Genomic DNA, 18,742 nt, shown 5'->3' on the forward strand with positions numbered 1-18,742 from the left:
CGAAACTTTGCCAAACATACGCCAAATACCATAGTATTAGGTAACAAAACATTCATATTTCTATTTAATTTGTATATTCAATATAACCTTAATTAAACACAAGCCAAAATTTTACTTCTAGAGTGAAAAATCACGAATTATTTTTTCATCACTCACCTTTATAACTAGAATCAAATCGAGTATGAAAATATTGTTACTTTACTCATGCAACTCCACTGTTACAAACATTTCAATATCAAAATTTACCATCTAATAAAAAATGTCTCACTGTTCTCCCTGTCTCACTGTACCCACTTCTCCCCTAGACCCTCAATTTAACAGATTTCGAATTTAACTGATATATTCTAAAATCTCTATTTCTAGACTATTTTAGGCAGTTTCGAACTTTAATAAAGAAACAGCATGCAATTGGAAAGCAAGTGAAGATCGATGTTTTCTTCATTCAGCCTACTAGTTCACAGCAATCTCCTACCAGTAAACAAGTGCTTGCATATTCTTTTGGACCATCAGTGACTAACAGAAAAGGGTATTTTACCACTAAAACAGTCTGTAAAGTTTTTTTATTACTGTACTGTATTTATAATCGGACCCTAATATTGTATAGCTCGTGCAAGAAACGATTACCGAAAAAAATGATGGCGTTGTTGTCTGTTTTGACGTGTGTATGTTGGCACGCCGAGGGGGGAGAGGTGCGAGCCGATGGAAGTACTGTCTCTTCCAAGAAGATGAACAGATGAGGACATCGCTGTGGAAATAAAGAACGTAGCAAGAGAAAAATTCGAAGCTAATTAAACGCGCAACATATGTTTACGGATGAAATAATAATACCGTGCGATACAAGACACATATTCACATGCAATGGAACAAACTAAAGTCGTAATGTAACTATCACAACGCAAGACTGATTCTATCGATGTCATTTCTCTTCCGACTGTACTCTTGAATATCATTCAAGTTATCTCGTGACCTTTCCTCTCGCCCGCTCTTCCTTATCGCAGTGTTTGATTCGCATTCCTTCCGTCGGTAATCTGTGCTTGCGAGACCTATATAGTGTTTAATATTAAAATAGTAATACGTTGCACTGTACTGTAGCGTTAAAATTTCGTGTTATATTATAAAATATTACCCTTAGAAATTCGCGCTTTAACGAACACCCTTTGTCCGTTAAATAGAGGGTCTATTGTATTATTTTTCTTTGCTGTAAAAAAAGTATAAATTTTGAGTCCCAAAATCTATTTAAATAAGATCAAATCCATGAAAATACGTCAAGGTACTTGATCGGACACTAAAATTATTTGTATAGTGGAATCTCAATTACCCATTCCTTCATCAAACAATCATCTGATTTTTCGACGGTTTTCCCACTTCCCTCTTCTTAATATTAATCAGTAATCACGAAAACACAGCTGAAAATCGATTTGCACATTTAACTGCATAGGGTCTAGCAAGAGACCCTGTGCGAGGCTACTACATGATGGGATTAGCTGTGTGAAGGGCTTTAAAATAAAAACATGTACAACTACTCCTGCCTTTATCACACTATTGCCATTCACACCCCCATTGATCCCTCACATTCTAATACAAAAACAATGATCTTGACAATGAGGAACTTGCAGACGAATTTCAAGGGTTTGAAGAAAATGACGAAAGAAGAAGAATATTAATGGAAGACATTAAAAGTTTGGTGGAGCAAGATGACCAATTCTTTGATGTGGATGAAGAAATCATTAATCAGTGTCTGTATATACACTTGGCACTTCCTGGGCATGAAATAAAAAGTGATGGCATTAGAGGAAAAGAAGAGGTAGTGTCTGAATCACGTGTTCCACTATGAACTGCATTTAAATCAGCAGAGATCTCCACAAAGATTTTGGAGTAAAAAGATAATGCTTCATTCCCAATTTACTTTGGAGAATGAGAATGGTGATCAGAACAAAATTAGTGACAGTAAAGTTCAGAAAAAAGCGGCAGGCTTCTTTAAAATAACATGAAAATAAGATAATAAGCAAAACGGATTATCCGTCATTTCCGATTAACCGTCCCTTGTCTCCCTTTCATTACGACAGATAAACAAGATTGTAATCTATCAACATTCTGTTTTTGAAAGCTAATATACCAACAATAATTATTAATCGCACAACATTCAAAAAGTAATTAACAAAGTCACGTTTTAAACATCAGTAACTCTTGTCCATCCTTAAGACATGAGATATAATGTGGGATTTAATTTCTGCAAATTCGAAAGAAAATAAAATTAATGAGTTATCGCTAGGCATCGGTCACCCTTGGTTTCAGTGAGTTTTCTGAATGCACTTCAGTAGACGCGATTGTTATGGTTTGAATTTATATTTAAATTAACATTTGAAAAATTATGGCACGAAAATAAAACCAAAAAGTGTATGAAATTCAATTTCGCTAAATATCGAATCTTCTTTTCCAATGTACAAACTAATAACAAATGTCAAATGTCATTAACCTTCTTGTTGAAAACGTTGATAGTACTTCTTTACTGTACAACGTAAAACTTATGACAAGGAAATAACTTCTTTAAATGATTGCTGTACTCTATAATTTTCAGCGTTTTTCTGAAACTTTTAAAATCTAATTTTACCCTTTTTGAAGTCTAAAAGATGCAAAGAAAACATTTATTTTTGGTATCAAATATTTACAGGGTTTGAAGTCTGCTATCTAATTTTAAGCACATTTCCAAGTTGTTTCAATTTCAATTTTTTAATATGACTAGTCATTATACCCTCCACTGCATTACCAACTTGGAAATGCTGCCTGTCTGGCAATGTCAAAGAAAACTCATCTTATCCACAAGAGACATAATCTGTAAGTACAGTGCATACATCTTATCTTTCCATGCTCACTGCTGCAGTCCCTCTACATCCACGAGTGTGGAAAGATAAAATGTACACACTGTATAACTGGTACATACCGAAAGTGATGAGCACCTCTGATTTAGAAGAAAAATGTTACTAAGTCTATGTCACAGTTTCTATTTAATGAAATCTATTTCATTCCTAAGTCTTCCCATCCTCAAAGACTTGAAAGACAACGAAGAGACAGCGGCATGCAAAGCGGGTAGTATATACTTTGTCCAAGGGCTTTCGAAAAGAAGAAAGTTGTGACCAATCTGAGGACGAAATGCCACAGTGAACAATAGTGATATTTAAGTAATTATTTATAATACATATTCTAACAATATCAAGAATTTTCAAAAGTTCTGATGCTTGCTTTCCAAAACAACCTTTACAGTGTTGGATGTCACCTTGAGAATGTGTGTAAAACAGCAGCACTTTCAACTGGCGAAGCTCTGGCCACAAGCTATACCGTGACTAACCCCCGCCATTATACCACGTGAGGCATCGAATACTACTGGTACAAGATGGAGTCTGCAATACATGCTTCATATCACAGTACTCTCGATATTATAATGTCCTATGGGAATTCTTCACAACCAACACTGCATTTATGACAAAAATCGTAAACGTAATAACAAAAATACAATAAAACAAAATTATAACAAACGGGGAAAAGGGTAATTGTTCACATGTCCTTTTTATTATAATTGTTTGCCTCGAAATCATTTAGCTGCAAAAATTTGTCAATTTCTTGCATCACCATTTATGAAATGTGACAATATACATGGTCTAAAAATATTTTTTAAATACTTTGCAAAACATGTCTTTTCAATTTCAAAATATTACTAACTTCGATAACGTAACTAAGCTTAACGAGGGGCATACAAACAGGCCTCTTAACATTTTTAAGTATCTGCAAGAGATTCCCAAATTCTTGCACTCTCTCTCTCTCTAAGGTGGTACGTTTTATGTCAGCAGATATTTGTTCTGAAACTCCCTATGCCTCCTGGAAACACACATTGTTTATCTTTTATTTAAAATTTTATATTTTCATTTTTAATTGATTCTACGGGGACTCGTTTAATTTGTTGGCTACCTAAGACAAGATCTGAGAACATCTTCTCGCCGACATGTGCTTTTCGGGCAGACACTCACTCAGACATATGGAATCATGCGTGCTATGCGTAGAATCAGGTCTAGCATCACGAACCAAAGTTTCCGTGCTGCCTTCGACCTCAACATTAATGCTCGCCAGACCAAGAGAAGAGCAAGTAGTTGCGTGAAGCGGTGAACCCAGAACAACCTGCAAACAAATAACATTACTTCACTAATGCAAGGACCCAAAGGCTTGAAGCTACTCTGGGAATACATCAAATGATAAAGAAACAACACTTGAAGCAGGTGCCAGTTACATGAGAGTTGTGGGTAATGAATACATATCAGATATTTAGCAAAATGTCTACTTTATATGAATGAAAATTCCAAGAGTCTGAAAATAGATACAGTGAAACCTCTCATTTACAGACATCGACAATCTGTCCGCTTCTGGGAGGTGTCCTTTATTGGGAGGGAGGCTTCCCAATCTAACAGTAAATCTGTAATATGCATTATGTATCTCTTCACGCTTTAAATGAAATGTATTATTGTAGTTTAATTCTAAATGCAGTATACTACAGTAAATTCTTTGCAACTTTGATCTACAGTAGATAAGACCGAAAAAGGAAAATACAGTACTGTGCCATGCAATTTTATTTTAAGTCTACAGTTATGCAGTACTGTAATTTACAGTTTTCAACTTAACCTTTACGTTCAGGTGCCATGTCTCTCGAAACAGAACAACTGATTGGAGTGGAGAGAATAATCCTACTAACCCTATCATGTGTCGAATACAATTTCACGATCACGGAAACCTTGGACCCATCAGACAGGTTAAATTTTATGACTTTGTTTATCCACTCGCTTCCAGCTAACAAGGGGTAGCCGGCTGGGCTAGTGGTAGCCTACGAGACCCTTATTGTCTTCTTTCATGTTAAGGAATTTCTGAAGTAAATTTTCCATTTTTGTAACACATTAGGTTTTGAAATCAAAGTTCTGTCCGCAGTCAGGAGGTAAAGCAAGCTTCAGGACTGTGAAACAGCTGTCCGTGTCCGTGTCTGAGTGTGTCCGTAAACGAGAGTTAAGTTTATCATTATTTCTATATTATTTCAGTTGGCACATAAACATATGTCCGTATATGAGGAGTGTCTGTATCTTGGGGGTGTCCATAAGGAGAGGTTTCACTGTATTCATAATTATAACTCTTATGTGGAATATTAATAATAAATTGTTATTTAATATTAATAAGTGTATACATGTGACCTTTTATAGATTGAAAAATACAATTAAATTTTCATATAAAATAGAGGCAAAAGTTTTAACAGCAGAAAAAGAACTTAGAGATTTAGGTATATTATTTAGCAGTAATTTTACATTTCATAGTCATATTAATAATATTATAAATTTGTCCTATGTTTTGTTATGAGACATTCTTGTAAATTTAAAGTCAAAACTATATCTAAATTAGAATATGCTGCAGTTATCTGGAACCCAGTTACTAACAAATATTCTGTTACTAGAAAAAATTTAAATAAATTTCTAAAATGGTTATATTATTGACTTTATAATAATTATCCTACTTATGACAGTCATGCTACATTGCTTCAACATTTCCATTTTACTAGTCTGCAAATTACACGAAATGTCAATCCTTAAACTTTCTTTATAAAATTATTAACAATAAGTTGGACTGTGTTGGTTTATTTTATTTTATAACATCTGCACCCAAGCTTAATACAAAATTTCGAAATTTATATTTCATATCAAGGACAAATTCTGAATCCCACAAAAATTCCCCAGTTTTCCAAATGTTACAGTTATACAATAAATTACAACCCCATCCGGATGTTGATATTTTCAATATGAATTTCTCTAGATACAGAATTATTTGTTATCATATTTTACAGAATATTGTTGTTAGTTAATTTCAAGCTACTTTCACACCTTATTTTCAATTTCTTTTTTCCTTTCTCTCTTTTCTATTTTGTTTCCGTTTTTAATAAGGGTATGTTTCGTTTTTCTTGTTTATGTTTAATAAATTATGTAAATTGTAAGTCTTGAACAATGTAATTGGGTTTTGCCAGTTACGTTCATAAACAAATAAATAAGGTAAAGTATTCTAACAAAGTTTTGTATTGTCTTCAATTCTCATTTTGGGGGAGGGGGGAAATATCTTTTACTTTTAATTGTATTTTGATTGCCTTCTCTCCTTTAAATCGGGGGAGGCGGGGATGGAAGGAGGCAAGATTTTTTTTTTTTTTTACCTTTACATTTTAAGATATATTGCATGGCATACTTTCTATTATAATTTAATTTAATTTAATTTAATTTAATTAATTTATTTACTTAATCTGACAGGATTAAGGCCATAAGGCCTTCTCTTCCATCCTACCAGACAGCACATATAAATACAAAAAAGAAATACAAACATTGATGAAAATAATACGTATTAAGTTAAAGCCCTATAGAGGGTCAACAGAGTCAAAAGAACACTGTAGAGGTCTCATCGAGCTAATACAAGAAAAAAGAAAGAAAACAGAGATAGCAATGATGATATTGATAACTGATAATAATAATAATAATAAATACATTACCTATTAATTGTCAATTTTACAACAGCATAGTTACAATATTTACTATATGTCATGGGTTAAGGTGAAGTTGCGCAACCTGACAGGTGTTCAACAAGCAATTCCATGAACTAGAATGTGATTTTTTAATTTAAATTTGAATTTTGATATTGTCCGACAATCTCTGACATGGTTAGGGAGAGAATTCGAGGCATGGAATAGATACGCTGAAAGATGATGAGTAGAAGGATGTTCTGTGCAGAGGAATAGAGAGAAGGTACATGTTCCGGGTTCGAGGTAGTGAAAGGTAAACAAAACGAGATGCTAGTTAAGAGGGTGTGGAGGTGTGGATGATTTTAAATAGTAATAAGAGAGAGTTGAAGAATCTTCTTTCTTTAAGTGGACTCCAAGACAACAATTCTAGTGATGGTGTTACATGACCGAATTTTCTAATGTTACAAACGAAACGAACGCAGATATTGTGAACACGCTGTAGTCTATGGGCAAGATCAGTATTTAGATTCGTGAATAGAGAATCGCAATAATCGAAGTGGGGCATCGCTAAAGTTTGGATCAGGTTCTTTTTAAGGCTGAGAGGTAAAACATTGGTTAAGTGTCTGAAGGAATGAATTATGGAAAAAGTTTTCTTATCTTTAAAATGAACTTTTTTTCATACCATAAATTGGGGGCAAACTTGACCGCTGAGCTTAATTTGAGGGGAGGGGGGGGGGAAGGGACAATACTTCAAATATGTCAGTTGCATACTCTGCAATTTTAAAACAAATGGTCACCTTCATTGTGGTGTGTCTTTCCGAATCTTGGGAAGCATCATAACATAAGCTTGCAATATTGCTTAAAAGCCAATCCTGTAAACTTAAGTAACTTAACATTGTAAGATTGTTGGAATTATGTTTAGGCAAAGAAAAGATATTTTCACATTTTAACGAAAAGAGCCAGATGAGGACTTGTCCAGTCCAGGATAAATGAGAATGTCTGCTTACCCTAACCCAGAGTTGTTCTCGAAGTCACAGTGAAGAGAAAAATGCTTTCTCTCAACCTGAAATTGAACCTACATCTTTCATACCATTAAGAACAAAAGAGGTCTAACAGACTCAAGGAAACTCAGGAAAATTTTGCGCTTTGAAGAATTTAATAAATGGGGTCAACTGCCACAAAAAGGTAAAGGGGTCAGCTTATATCAAGACTTCACTTCTGTAAACAGCTGGGTCAGACATCATGCAGCTATCTCTGAGTCAAGAGATGCGCTAAAGATGACCAGTAATGCTGCTCCTGTTCATGCTGTTCCAGGCAGAACTCAAGACAATAACCCACTGTAGGTGTTGCCACAGTGAGGTTGAAACTTTAGCTCATGTCTTGGGTTCATACCAGCAGCGGCCGGTGATCGAAATTCTCGGTGAGGCCAGATGCAACTACATAGTTTGAGTGCCTCCGATAGGAAATGTTTATTCATGATATTAATTATTATTGTTATATATTAATATTGTTACTGTATTATTATTATTATTATTATTATTATTATTATTATTATTATTATTAATGAAAAATAATGTCACTCACTAAATAAGTTATGCTGTGAGTTTGTTCCAGTGATTGTTTGAGTGTGATGAAGCAACACACATTATGCTCAGCTGAAAAGTATGTGTTGAAATTCCCCTTTCTTCTTTTTTTATTTATTTTTTTTTCCATTGACAGCAACAAACAAGGCCAACAGAAAAGTTTATTTTGCACCACATTACCACTTAACCATTTATGTTGCCCATACCAGGATGCAATAGAAACTCGCGTTTAAGATTATCTGTCAAAAAAATTGTCAGCCATGTCGTAGGTATCTGCAGATGATCGTTTAATTGTCAGGAAAAGTAAATTAAATCCTAGACTAACTGCTGTCGACTTAACCCGCGAGTTAATGGCTACCACTGGGGCGAATATTCACGTCACAACAGTGCGGCGTAGGCTTTTGGAAGCTGGAAGAAGGGCTCGTAAGCCTATTAAGAAGCAGCTGCTAACCCCTGTTATGTGCAAAAAACGCTTAATGTGGGCAAAATTACTATACATCAACACTGGACAGTGAATGACTGGAAGAATGTACTTTTTTCCGATGAGTCTCATTTTGAGGTCCACGGCCACCGTGTTTCTTACGTACGGAAAGGATCCGAAAAAGTAACAGCAGCTCATCTCCAACAAGCACCCAAATACCCCCCTAAAGTAATGTTTTGGGGTTGTTTTACACATGAAGGGCCTGGAGCATTAATACTTATCAAGGGAATGATGAATTCTGACAAATATATTCACTTATTGGAAACCAGAATCGTACCCCAGCCGCAAAAATCATTTCCGGATGGCAGAGGTGTGTTCCAACAAGAACTGGCACCATGCCATACGTCTCGAAAAACTACAGAATTCTTCAACAAGAAGAATATTCAGGTACTCCCCTGGCCAGGCAACTCTCCCGACATCAACCCCATTGAGAACTTGTGGTCAATTTGCAAAAGAAGAATGCAAAAAATGGATTGTTCTACAAAGGAGATGATGATTTCTGCCCTCATTGGTGTATGGTTTCGCGATGAAGAAATGAAGAATATTTGTGGGAAATTAGTGGAATCCATGCCAAAACGTCTCAGAGCTGTTATTAGGAACAATGGAGGCCACATAGATTACTGAGGTATGTCTTAGAACCTTTTTTTATCCCGTTTGAGTGTTTTTGCATAAGTAATTACGTTGTTCGGATTAATTTGCACGCTACTGTACCCTTAAGACCGGCCCATGAATGGGAAGAGTGAAACCTGACCAGGCCACGAGGCCAGACGAATTGTGCCTCAGCTACAGCCTTTCAAGCCCAACATCAAAGTCCCACGGAATGCAGAAACCAGACCCGGCATGAGTGATCCTGGCCTCAGGAACAAATTTTACTGCAAAACAGGTCTATATACACTACAAAGTTTTCAAATACTTCTACAGCGATATATGCTTCATTCAAATAACTAATACATTATATAAAAACACAAAATTTGATTTCAGTTAAGCCAAGTGACTGAGGCCCGGCCTCACTTGCCTCAGTCAATCAGCCGCCACTGGTTCATACCCATTTGGCGAAACTCTTCACAACAGCAGGGATCACAAGATCAGGTCTGTAATCGCAACATGCCTAAGTCCAATGGCTACACTACCTATGTAAGGGACATTTTTCCCATTTACATACTAATTTCCTATGTTGTTTGACTTTCTGTAAATACAAATCAGAATGCATTCAGACTTTTAAAACACCACACTATACTCACTTTTGAAGTTGTTTCCTTGCTTTGGGTAGAGAGCTGGGATGTTCCTTGAAGATGAAGTGTCGGATACCGAGAACGTAGCTTTCAATGTATGTCGGCCAATGGATTTCCCGGACATCAAATTGAAATGTCCGCCTATCGTCTGGACTCAACAGTCCGTTCAGATGCTGGACGTTCTCATCAGAAAACCGCCACTGCTGCGTGGAGAAGTATTCCAGACACTTGGCTGCTTTGTCTAACTTGTTCTGTACTCGTACCATGCTGACAACACACACAAATCTCAGTCAGTGAAACTCTTATGTTCTACATAAAATCATGTAATATATTTCTGTCACTTCAAAATAAGTAACACCACTGTAGCTGTGCATAGCAAAATTGTGCAAAAGCTTGCAGTAAGTGACAAAGAAATATTAGCTGTAAACACAAGCCACTTTTGTAGTATGTGATAGTACTGTTCATCCAAGTGGTTATTCGCAGCCTGGTTTCCCCCACCCATTTCTGCTCGTACCTCTACAACAGGCGTCTCAAGGCCAATGCATAAAAGTTGTTACACAGAGCAAATGTAGATAGCGTAGTCAGCTGAAGAGATAAGCGCAATACCCGAAGATAGCCGATCGCTGATTTATGTTACAAGCATGAGTGAGCTAAGCTGTAACTGTCGCGGGAGAAATTCCACAAAGTGGCACTTTTGAGTTATACTGTCAAAATAGACGGTTGTTTTGAGTAGGAATAAAATTTCATAAGTCGTTTGCAGTAATAATAATAATAATAATAATAATAATAATAATAGTAATAAGTGTATTTTCTAATTATATATTATGAGTAAAACGAAGACATCTGAAGCATGAATAACCATACATGTTACGTAATTATTTAAGCACAAGGAACTGGCTACCCTATCCCATTATCTCGTGGCCTAGTTGCCTCATAAGTGGTGAATTGTTGATATCACATGTGAGGTTCAGATCTGTTTTCGGACAGTTGACTGAACAACAAAATACTTCATTTCTAGTAAATGGTTTTTGGTATCTTCCTTTTTTTAAGTTCATACTATATTTAATAAAATATAATTCAATTAAATAATAATAATAATAATAATAATAATAATAATAATAATAGTAATAAGTGTATTTTCTAATTATATATTATGAGTAAAACGAAGACATCTGAAGCATGAATAACCATACATGTTACGTAATTATTTAAGCACAAGGAACTGGCTACCCTATCCCATTATCTCGTGGCCTAGTTGCCTCATAAGTGGTGAATTGTTGATATCACATGTGAGGTTCAGATCTGTTTTCGGACAGTTGACTGAACAACAAAATACTTCATTTCTAGTAAATGGTTTTTGGTATCTTCCTTTTTTTAAGTTCATACTATATTTAATAAAATATAATTCAATTAAATAATAATAATAATAATAATAATAATAATAATAATAATAATAAAATTACAAATAAACTTGTTGATTGTTAAGGTACGTATTCTTATGATATGCCCTCTCAAATCTTTTCTCAAGTCCTTCAGTACTTCATTATATTTGTTATACTGGTCTTGATTCAAATTAGGTAACAATTTTAGATTAATAAGGTGGTAACAGTTATCCACTGAAACTTGCAACTCCCACAATTTCGCTTTCCCTATGAAAGCTTTTATTTCTTCATATATTTGCGGTATAAGGACATTCTTTCCTCAGAGATGGAGACAAAATCGTAGCGGTTACAAATGTCTATTCAAACGTTTCGGTCAATGACGTCATCCGGAGATACACGAACTGTTCCCGCATCTTGTTCCACTCTTACATTGAAAAAAGAGAGAGAGAGAGAGAGAGAGGAGGAAGTGCTCCGAGAAGGCCCTATTGAGACATCTGCTCTACAACGTCTGAATGAGTAAAATTTCTACACATTCATATGTAAAATTTAATGGAAATTCGGAATATGTAAATTTTAATATAGGGTGCCATTTAAAAAAAAAATAAAGTTTACTGTATGCCTAAATAACTAACTTTTGTCGAACACTGGTATCATATTGTATTGTTTATCTCCAACAGCTTTTGTATAAAACTTTTTTTGTTTTTGTTTTTGTTTTTATCAACAGTAATCTCACTAGAGGTTTCGACTTATCTAGAGAAAATTAGAACTCAAGTGGGATTTAATTGACTATTACACGATTAGAAGAAAGTATATTAAGATTAGAAGAAATAAAGTACTCTAATACAATAAAATATTGACTTACTAACATATTAACCACCACTTCCCTTATTAACCCAAGTTAACTCGTTTGAGTCCCATTCTCTACTTCATAGTGATTTTTTAAGTATGTAAGAAAATTAGTGATGTACAGTGATTCTGCAATATTAAATGACCTCTTTACGAAAATAAAAAAATATGACACTTTTTTTCGCAAAACTGGTAAAATAATTAGTAACGGAAGAGGTTAAACTGTCTTGAAAATGTTTTTTTAAAGATGTTTTATTAAAAGTACCAGGTCTCTTGGACCCATGTCTTTTACAAGAAATATCATTTACAAAAAATATGAACAAAAAAAAAAAAGTATTACTGTACCATCTCATCGTTACAAATATTCTGCTAGATGGCAGTAATGTATTATGAGGAGCTGTTCTCTTGTTACCAGTTATGCCAACTATACAATCTTCATTGAACTCTACAGACAATTACTAATCAAGAAGGCTTTGTTGATTCACTTTCATTTTTATTAAAACAGTTGCATTCCACTTCAATGATCAATATATATTAAACAATCTCTGATACGTGACTATCCATAATTTCATACAGCAGAAGCTATAACATAACCTAAATAATATAAACAAGATAAATGATAGAAAAGTTTTAATCAAGGATGATGAAATAAGATGAATAATTTTAAAAGGTACAATTATTGAAAGTACAATGTTGGCAAACAAAGAAATAAATGCTAGGGAGGTGATAAAAACAAACAAATGAAAGGAAAGTGATAAAAATTGTAGTTTAAGTAGCCATGATTGGTTGAAACACATCATTCCATACCATTTTATTGGTTAAAAGTAGTATGACGTAGAGAAAGTGTAATAGTCATGAAAATATCGATACAGATTTTGGCAGCATTACTACTGGGTGTTCATTTCAAAATGTGTCATGACGTCACTGTTGTGAGTCAGTGATTTGAAGCAAGTTTCAGCTTTTATGTCAGAGAAGTTGCCTATTAATCAAGGCATTCAATCTGAACTTGAGAACGTGTATGGTATAACTTGAACGTCGTAGCAACAGATGGCGGTCTGTACGGTCTGAGTGCTACCATAACCTCTTTCGAACTGTGTTTTGTGCGGCCAAGTCGTATGCAGGGTATTTGTTATCATCGGTTGCGTACGGCAACATTCCACAATAAAAATCGAATGCTCTGTGTCCATGTTGACCGTCAAAGTTAATGTCAACAAATACGTAAGAAATCGTCTTAACCCTCTCCCCATATCCCGACAGTAAGAAAAAAACTCACCTCAGTACGTGTTTCCAAACAGTTCACATTCCTGCCACTACCGGCATTACAGTAGATATCAGTAAGTACTCTTCAGAATGAATGCTGTACTTGCTAGGCAACTTCTCTGGCACACATAAGTAATACACCTCTGCGGAAGTGTAGGAAGATTGAATTCTCTAGGCTCATCGGCTAGCCACATGACGGCATACAGCGAGCCATGACACACTTTGAACTGAACACTCAGTATATCTTATCCCTATACATCACATAATGGACAAACAACAAAACCTCTTGTAAGCTAGAGAATAATATTTCAGTCACAGCTGTGATAAATTCGGCTTAGGAATGAAAATGTTGCTTACCTCTGGAATAGCGCAACCATATTTCAAGAAATTAGTAAGTAAATACCTCCAACTTACATTGCTTTCTTGCCAACGATTCTACTGAAGAAGTCAAGTAAGTGAGCAGGAATTATGTGGAGAGTGAGCGTGCACAGCGAGTTGAGCACCCAGTTCGACCTACACTTGCCATCTGGATACCAGATGACGTCACCTAGTGGGTGTCTCCTCATGTACACGAAACACAGATCTACAAACTCCTTCCATGTGATAGGCTTCTGTATCCCTGTACAGCAATTGTACACTGCAATGCCATCAGGTCTGCGAACAAAAATATCGACAAGATTCTGGAAACTTCAGCTATTCATTTCACACAGATCAACAGTACAGACCATTCAATGCTGTAAAAGGTTCACAATTAGGGGTGTGATTTTTTGGTATTAATGATATACGTAAAATGTGTTAAAAACTTAATTTTATGACTTGAGGCTTTCCCGGCGTTTGATGTAGAATAACTCTTCTCGGGTTCTCAGCCAGGTGAGTTGGAGAATTGCTTCCAAGCTTTCGACGGCTAGCTCTGCCATCTTCTTCAGGGAATGAAGTGATGTGGGACCATGTCTAGCCGGTATATATGCAAAAGTAGGACTTCCCGCTATGGGCCAATCAGGAGCTAGTTCCTAGTCCCGACCACCAGGCGCATTCTGGTTGGTGGAAGTGGTAGCCAATCAGGAGCTAGTTACTACTGGCTAGACACGGTCCCACATCACTTCATTCCCTAAAGAAGATGGCAGAGCTAGCCGTCAAAAGCTTGGAAGCTAATCTCCAACTCACCTGGCTGAGAACCCGAGAAGAGTTATTCTAACTTAATTTTATGCATGGAAAATGCAAATCCCTTAATGAAACTCAAAAATTGAATTGTACCGCGAATTTTCGAGAACATGGTAGATATCTACGAAAATGCTTAATAATCACTATATTAAAAAAAAAAAATACCGGGTTTTATGAAACTTTTTTTTTCATTATAACATATACACGAACATTTCTACCTATCTGACCATTCAGCACTACACGCGTGTGACATGTGACAACGATGTACGCACAGTTTCACGGTCTACTTCCAGAGAGAAATGCAAGCAGACAACATTATTTCTCTTTTCCATAACAATTGCCTTAATGTGATCAAGAAGGCAAAGCCGTCACTCCCTAACAGTCAAATGGAATTAAATTATAAATTTAATTAATGATGCAAACAATTTTCTGTTAGTTTCAAAGGGGCTGTTTCAATAATGATAAATAAATAAATAAATATATATATATATATATATATATATATATATATATATATGTATAATCTTTTAAGTTTTCTTAAGATGTGAAATATTCACGAAATTTCTTCTTCTTCTTTTTTTTTTTACGAAATATTCGTCGAAATTAAGCCAGTTTTAATCACAGCAATCAGGGTAAAATAATCACCATAAAATCACACCCCTAATCATAATTAATCTGAAACATTCCCGTCACTCTTTATTTTCCTCCTCCTCTCTCCTAAAAAATAAAATTACGAACATTTAGAAGCATAAAGAAATTGCAATGATCTCAATAATTTTATCAGCTACAACAGTAATAGCAAAGTCACTTGAAACACAACTGTTCAAAATACCCTACTAACAAAATGTCCTATGCGAAATGTGGAAAGCAGCGATACTGTAGTTATGCCACATTACAAAGGAAAAACAATTAAAAAAAAAAATGGTTTATTTAACGACGCTTGCAACTGCCGAGGTTATATCAGTGTCACCGGTGTGCCAGTATCTTTACTGACATGAGCTTGTCGCATTTAAGCACACTTAAATGCCATCGACCTGGGTCGGGATCGAACCTGTAACCTCGAGTACAGAAGGCCAGCGCTATACTGACTGCGCTATCCAGGATTACAAAGGAAAATTCCTAGTCTTTGTGAGAATACAAGTTTTACTCTATACGGACAAGTAGAGCCAAAAAAGCAGTAATAGCAATAATAATAATTAGTACTGTCATTGCAAGTTATCTTGAACCTTACATCCTGTAAGTCTGTCTTTGGAACTGCACGGTACGGCGTGTACTCATCAACGTAACGGCACGGCAAGGGTGCCCCTCCCTCGGGTAACGTGACTCTTTTTAGAAAACGTTGGTTCTTTTACCTTACGGCTCTCTACTGTAAAAGAACTTGGTTCAATACAGACATCATCTTCTCTCGATACTCCGGTTTTGAGAGGAGAACATAGTTTTGTAGCAAGCTTTAATTAACCTGTAATGAGTAAGTATTTAATTATAATCGTGTGTACACTCCTCTCTCATCCGGGCTGGGGACCGGCAATGGAGGAGTTACTACAGCTACTTCTGTACATTATATAGGCCTGCATGACTTACACCTTCAGCTAATATGTACATATTCTTATAACAATGTTTTACAGGCTTATTATTTGAATTTACATTAATTTACAATTATACACAATCCATATCCCTATCATTGCTGCCATCATCGCTTGTTCCAAAATTAATTATTTCGTCAATGGCATTATCCATTCGGAATTATCTTCTTAATCGTAGACTATGTACTACTTTCTGAACACGATAGAATTCTTCGATTGTATCCCGAATAACGTGTTGATCGAAGTCGTCCACTTCAACTTTACACAAGTCCTAATTCTGGAATGAAATAATATGTTTAGTAGAACTATAAGAAAATAATAACTTACAACAGTAATTCATTATGTCGTTCACAGTACACACACTATTGTACATAACTATTATAGCAATAATTTATAAACATTACATAACTATTCTTTCCCGAGTATTTTGTGAGGTTCATTCGGTTGTAATTCAATATTATTCTTAATTCTCTTCACGGAACTAATACTTTTGCCAGAGTATTTAGCCGCTCTCTCATATTCCTTAGCAAGAGGTTCCAGCAAATATTTGTTTAATTTTTCCTCCTCGCAACGCTTAATTTTATTATATTTGCGATAATTTCTCTTTCTCGGCTATGGATAACAGCGTTACTTTTTCTCCACGGTGGTGTGATTTCACCATAATTACTACCCTGTAGTTGCTGCTCCATGGTAACACTACTGGTACGCAGTGAAGGAAATAGCTCTATGTTTCTTGACAAGAGATTATGCTGCGGAGCATGCGCAAACAACTCAGTTAGCTCCACCCACGTTACGCGCTTCCTTCCCTCTGCCCCTCTGTCCCTGCTCAGAAGGTTCAAGATAACTTGCATTGACAGTAAAAATAACGATATTTACTTACAAATGGCTTTTAAAGAACCCGGAGGTTCATTGCCCCCCCCCCCCCCTCACATAAGCCCGCCATCAGTCCCATTATGAATTAACAGGGACTGATGGCAAGATTAATCCAGTCTCTACCATAATATCCCACCTCCCTCAAATCCATTTTAATATTATCTTCCCATCTACGTCTGGGCCTCCCCAAAGGTCTTTTTTCCTCCGGCCTCCCAACTATAGTCGCGACGCTGTTATTCCCGGCGTGACTCCTCCTTTTTGCTTACGTCTTAGGAAGTGAAGACTTTATAAAGTCTAGGTAGTCTATCGTTCGCCATTTTTGTTCTTTCGTTGTCGAGCTACCATATGAGGAATCTATTTGCCACACCGTTAAACATCATCATGTCGTAGCTCCTATGATAATAAATCAAACACACTGTAATTCAGCAAATAATTGAGTGGAAAAAAACGTCTTCGTGTGCTTTCTGCGAACGCCAACGAAAGAGCCAAAATGGCGGGCGATTACATTAAGTATTTATCGAGCCTTAAGAAATGAATAACGTCTTCCTCAGCGAATCACAAGACGCACACGTTTAAATGTAGCCGACCTGCAATGCGATTGGCTGCCGGAAATTAGAGCGACGGGACTATAACACTATACATATATGCATTTCTGTATACGCCCATACGTGCTACATGTCCTGTCCATCTCAAACGTCTGGATTTAATGTTCCTAATTATATCAGGTAAAGAATACAATGCGTGCAGTTCTGCATTGTGTAACTTCATCCCTCTTAGCCCCAGATATTTTCCTTAATCTCTGTTTCTCTCTCAAAGTGAGAGTCCAAGTTTCACAACCACACAGAAGAACCGGTAATATAACTGTTTTATAAATTCCAACTACTGAAGTCGACCGTGGGTCAGGTATCTTTGAACATCAGTGTACATAGGAATGAATAAATCCAAGTACCTGACAGTAGCTGTTCTCCAAGCTGCACAGATCATAAGGTTGATTACGATATCAACAGGTACCACATCAGCTGTTTTGCTTTCATGGCACAACATAGTACGGAAAAATCCTTTGCCTGCTGCAGCTATGATACCGGTTGGTCCATTCCAGTTGTCCACCCAACCTGCGACAGGTTCTCGACAAGACGACAATACTGAAACAAAAGAAAACAGTATGACCATAGCTCCACAACATTACACATTACTTTAACATTATTTTTATTGAACTACACTATGCCATGCGAGGCAAACGAAAAATACAGGCCTCGGCACATATGTCACTACGTAAAAGTCGTGGCTAACGAGAGAAAGACAGGCTACGGCGCGACGCCACATTCTTAGTCATAACACTGAACAAGTTTATATCTAAATGCACGTTTAACATGAGTTTAATATAGCAATTCCTTTGTTTTTTTTAGAACTTTGAACATGTACTTATATTAGGAGATTGTCAAGATGGCCATGACTACATGATAGCCACGTAACTACTGGGTGTTCACTTCAAAATGTGTCTTGGCTCGCTGTATGCCGTCATGTGGCTAGCTGATGAGCCTAGAGAATTCAATCTTCCTACACTTCCGCAGCTCAGGTGTATAATCTAAGAGGCAGAGAAGTTGGCTAGCAAGTACGGCGTTCATTCTGAAGAGTACGTGCCGATACGTACGGTAACGCCGGTAGTGGCAGGAATGTGAACTGTTTGGAAATACGTACTGTCGGGATATGGGGAGAGGGTTAAGACGATTACTTACGTATTTGTTGACATTAACTTCGACGGTCAACATGGACACGGAGCATTTGATTTGTGTTGTGGAATGTTACCGTATGCAA

The 18,742-nt window shown here is 36.2% G+C and overlaps 1 protein-coding gene and 1 long non-coding RNA gene across 7 annotated transcripts in view; both read right to left on the reverse strand.

Annotated features, from left to right (window-relative positions):
* Positions 1 to 18,742, reverse strand: part of LOC138714615 (uncharacterized) — a 183,315-nt gene that overhangs the window by 12,776 nt on the left and 151,797 nt on the right. The window lies entirely within an intron of this gene.
* The window catches only part of LOC138714612 (putative fatty acyl-CoA reductase CG5065), a 233,714-nt gene that overhangs the window by 4,274 nt on the left and 210,698 nt on the right, over positions 1 to 18,742 (reverse strand). For 4 of the 6 annotated variants that reach the window (XM_069846637.1, XM_069846636.1, XM_069846638.1 and 1 more), the window contains exons 6-9: positions 17,877 to 18,069; positions 13,725 to 13,964; positions 9,832 to 10,089; positions 2,872 to 4,170 (exon numbers count right to left, since the gene is read on the reverse strand). In XM_069846637.1, the coding sequence (XP_069702738.1) occupies positions 4,023 to 4,170; positions 9,832 to 10,089; positions 13,725 to 13,964; positions 17,877 to 18,069 (839 nt within the window). In that variant the 3' untranslated portion in view covers positions 2,872 to 4,022. Of the gene's footprint in view, positions 1 to 2,871; positions 4,171 to 9,831; positions 10,090 to 13,724; positions 13,965 to 17,876; positions 18,070 to 18,742 lie in introns of those variants that run through there. The other 2 variants (XR_011336046.1, XM_069846640.1) reach the window with 2 other exon arrangements.

This window comes from Periplaneta americana, chromosome 15 (assembly GCF_040183065.1).
Source record: "Periplaneta americana isolate PAMFEO1 chromosome 15, P.americana_PAMFEO1_priV1, whole genome shotgun sequence".
Taxonomy (NCBI): domain Eukaryota; kingdom Metazoa; phylum Arthropoda; class Insecta; order Blattodea; family Blattidae; genus Periplaneta; species Periplaneta americana.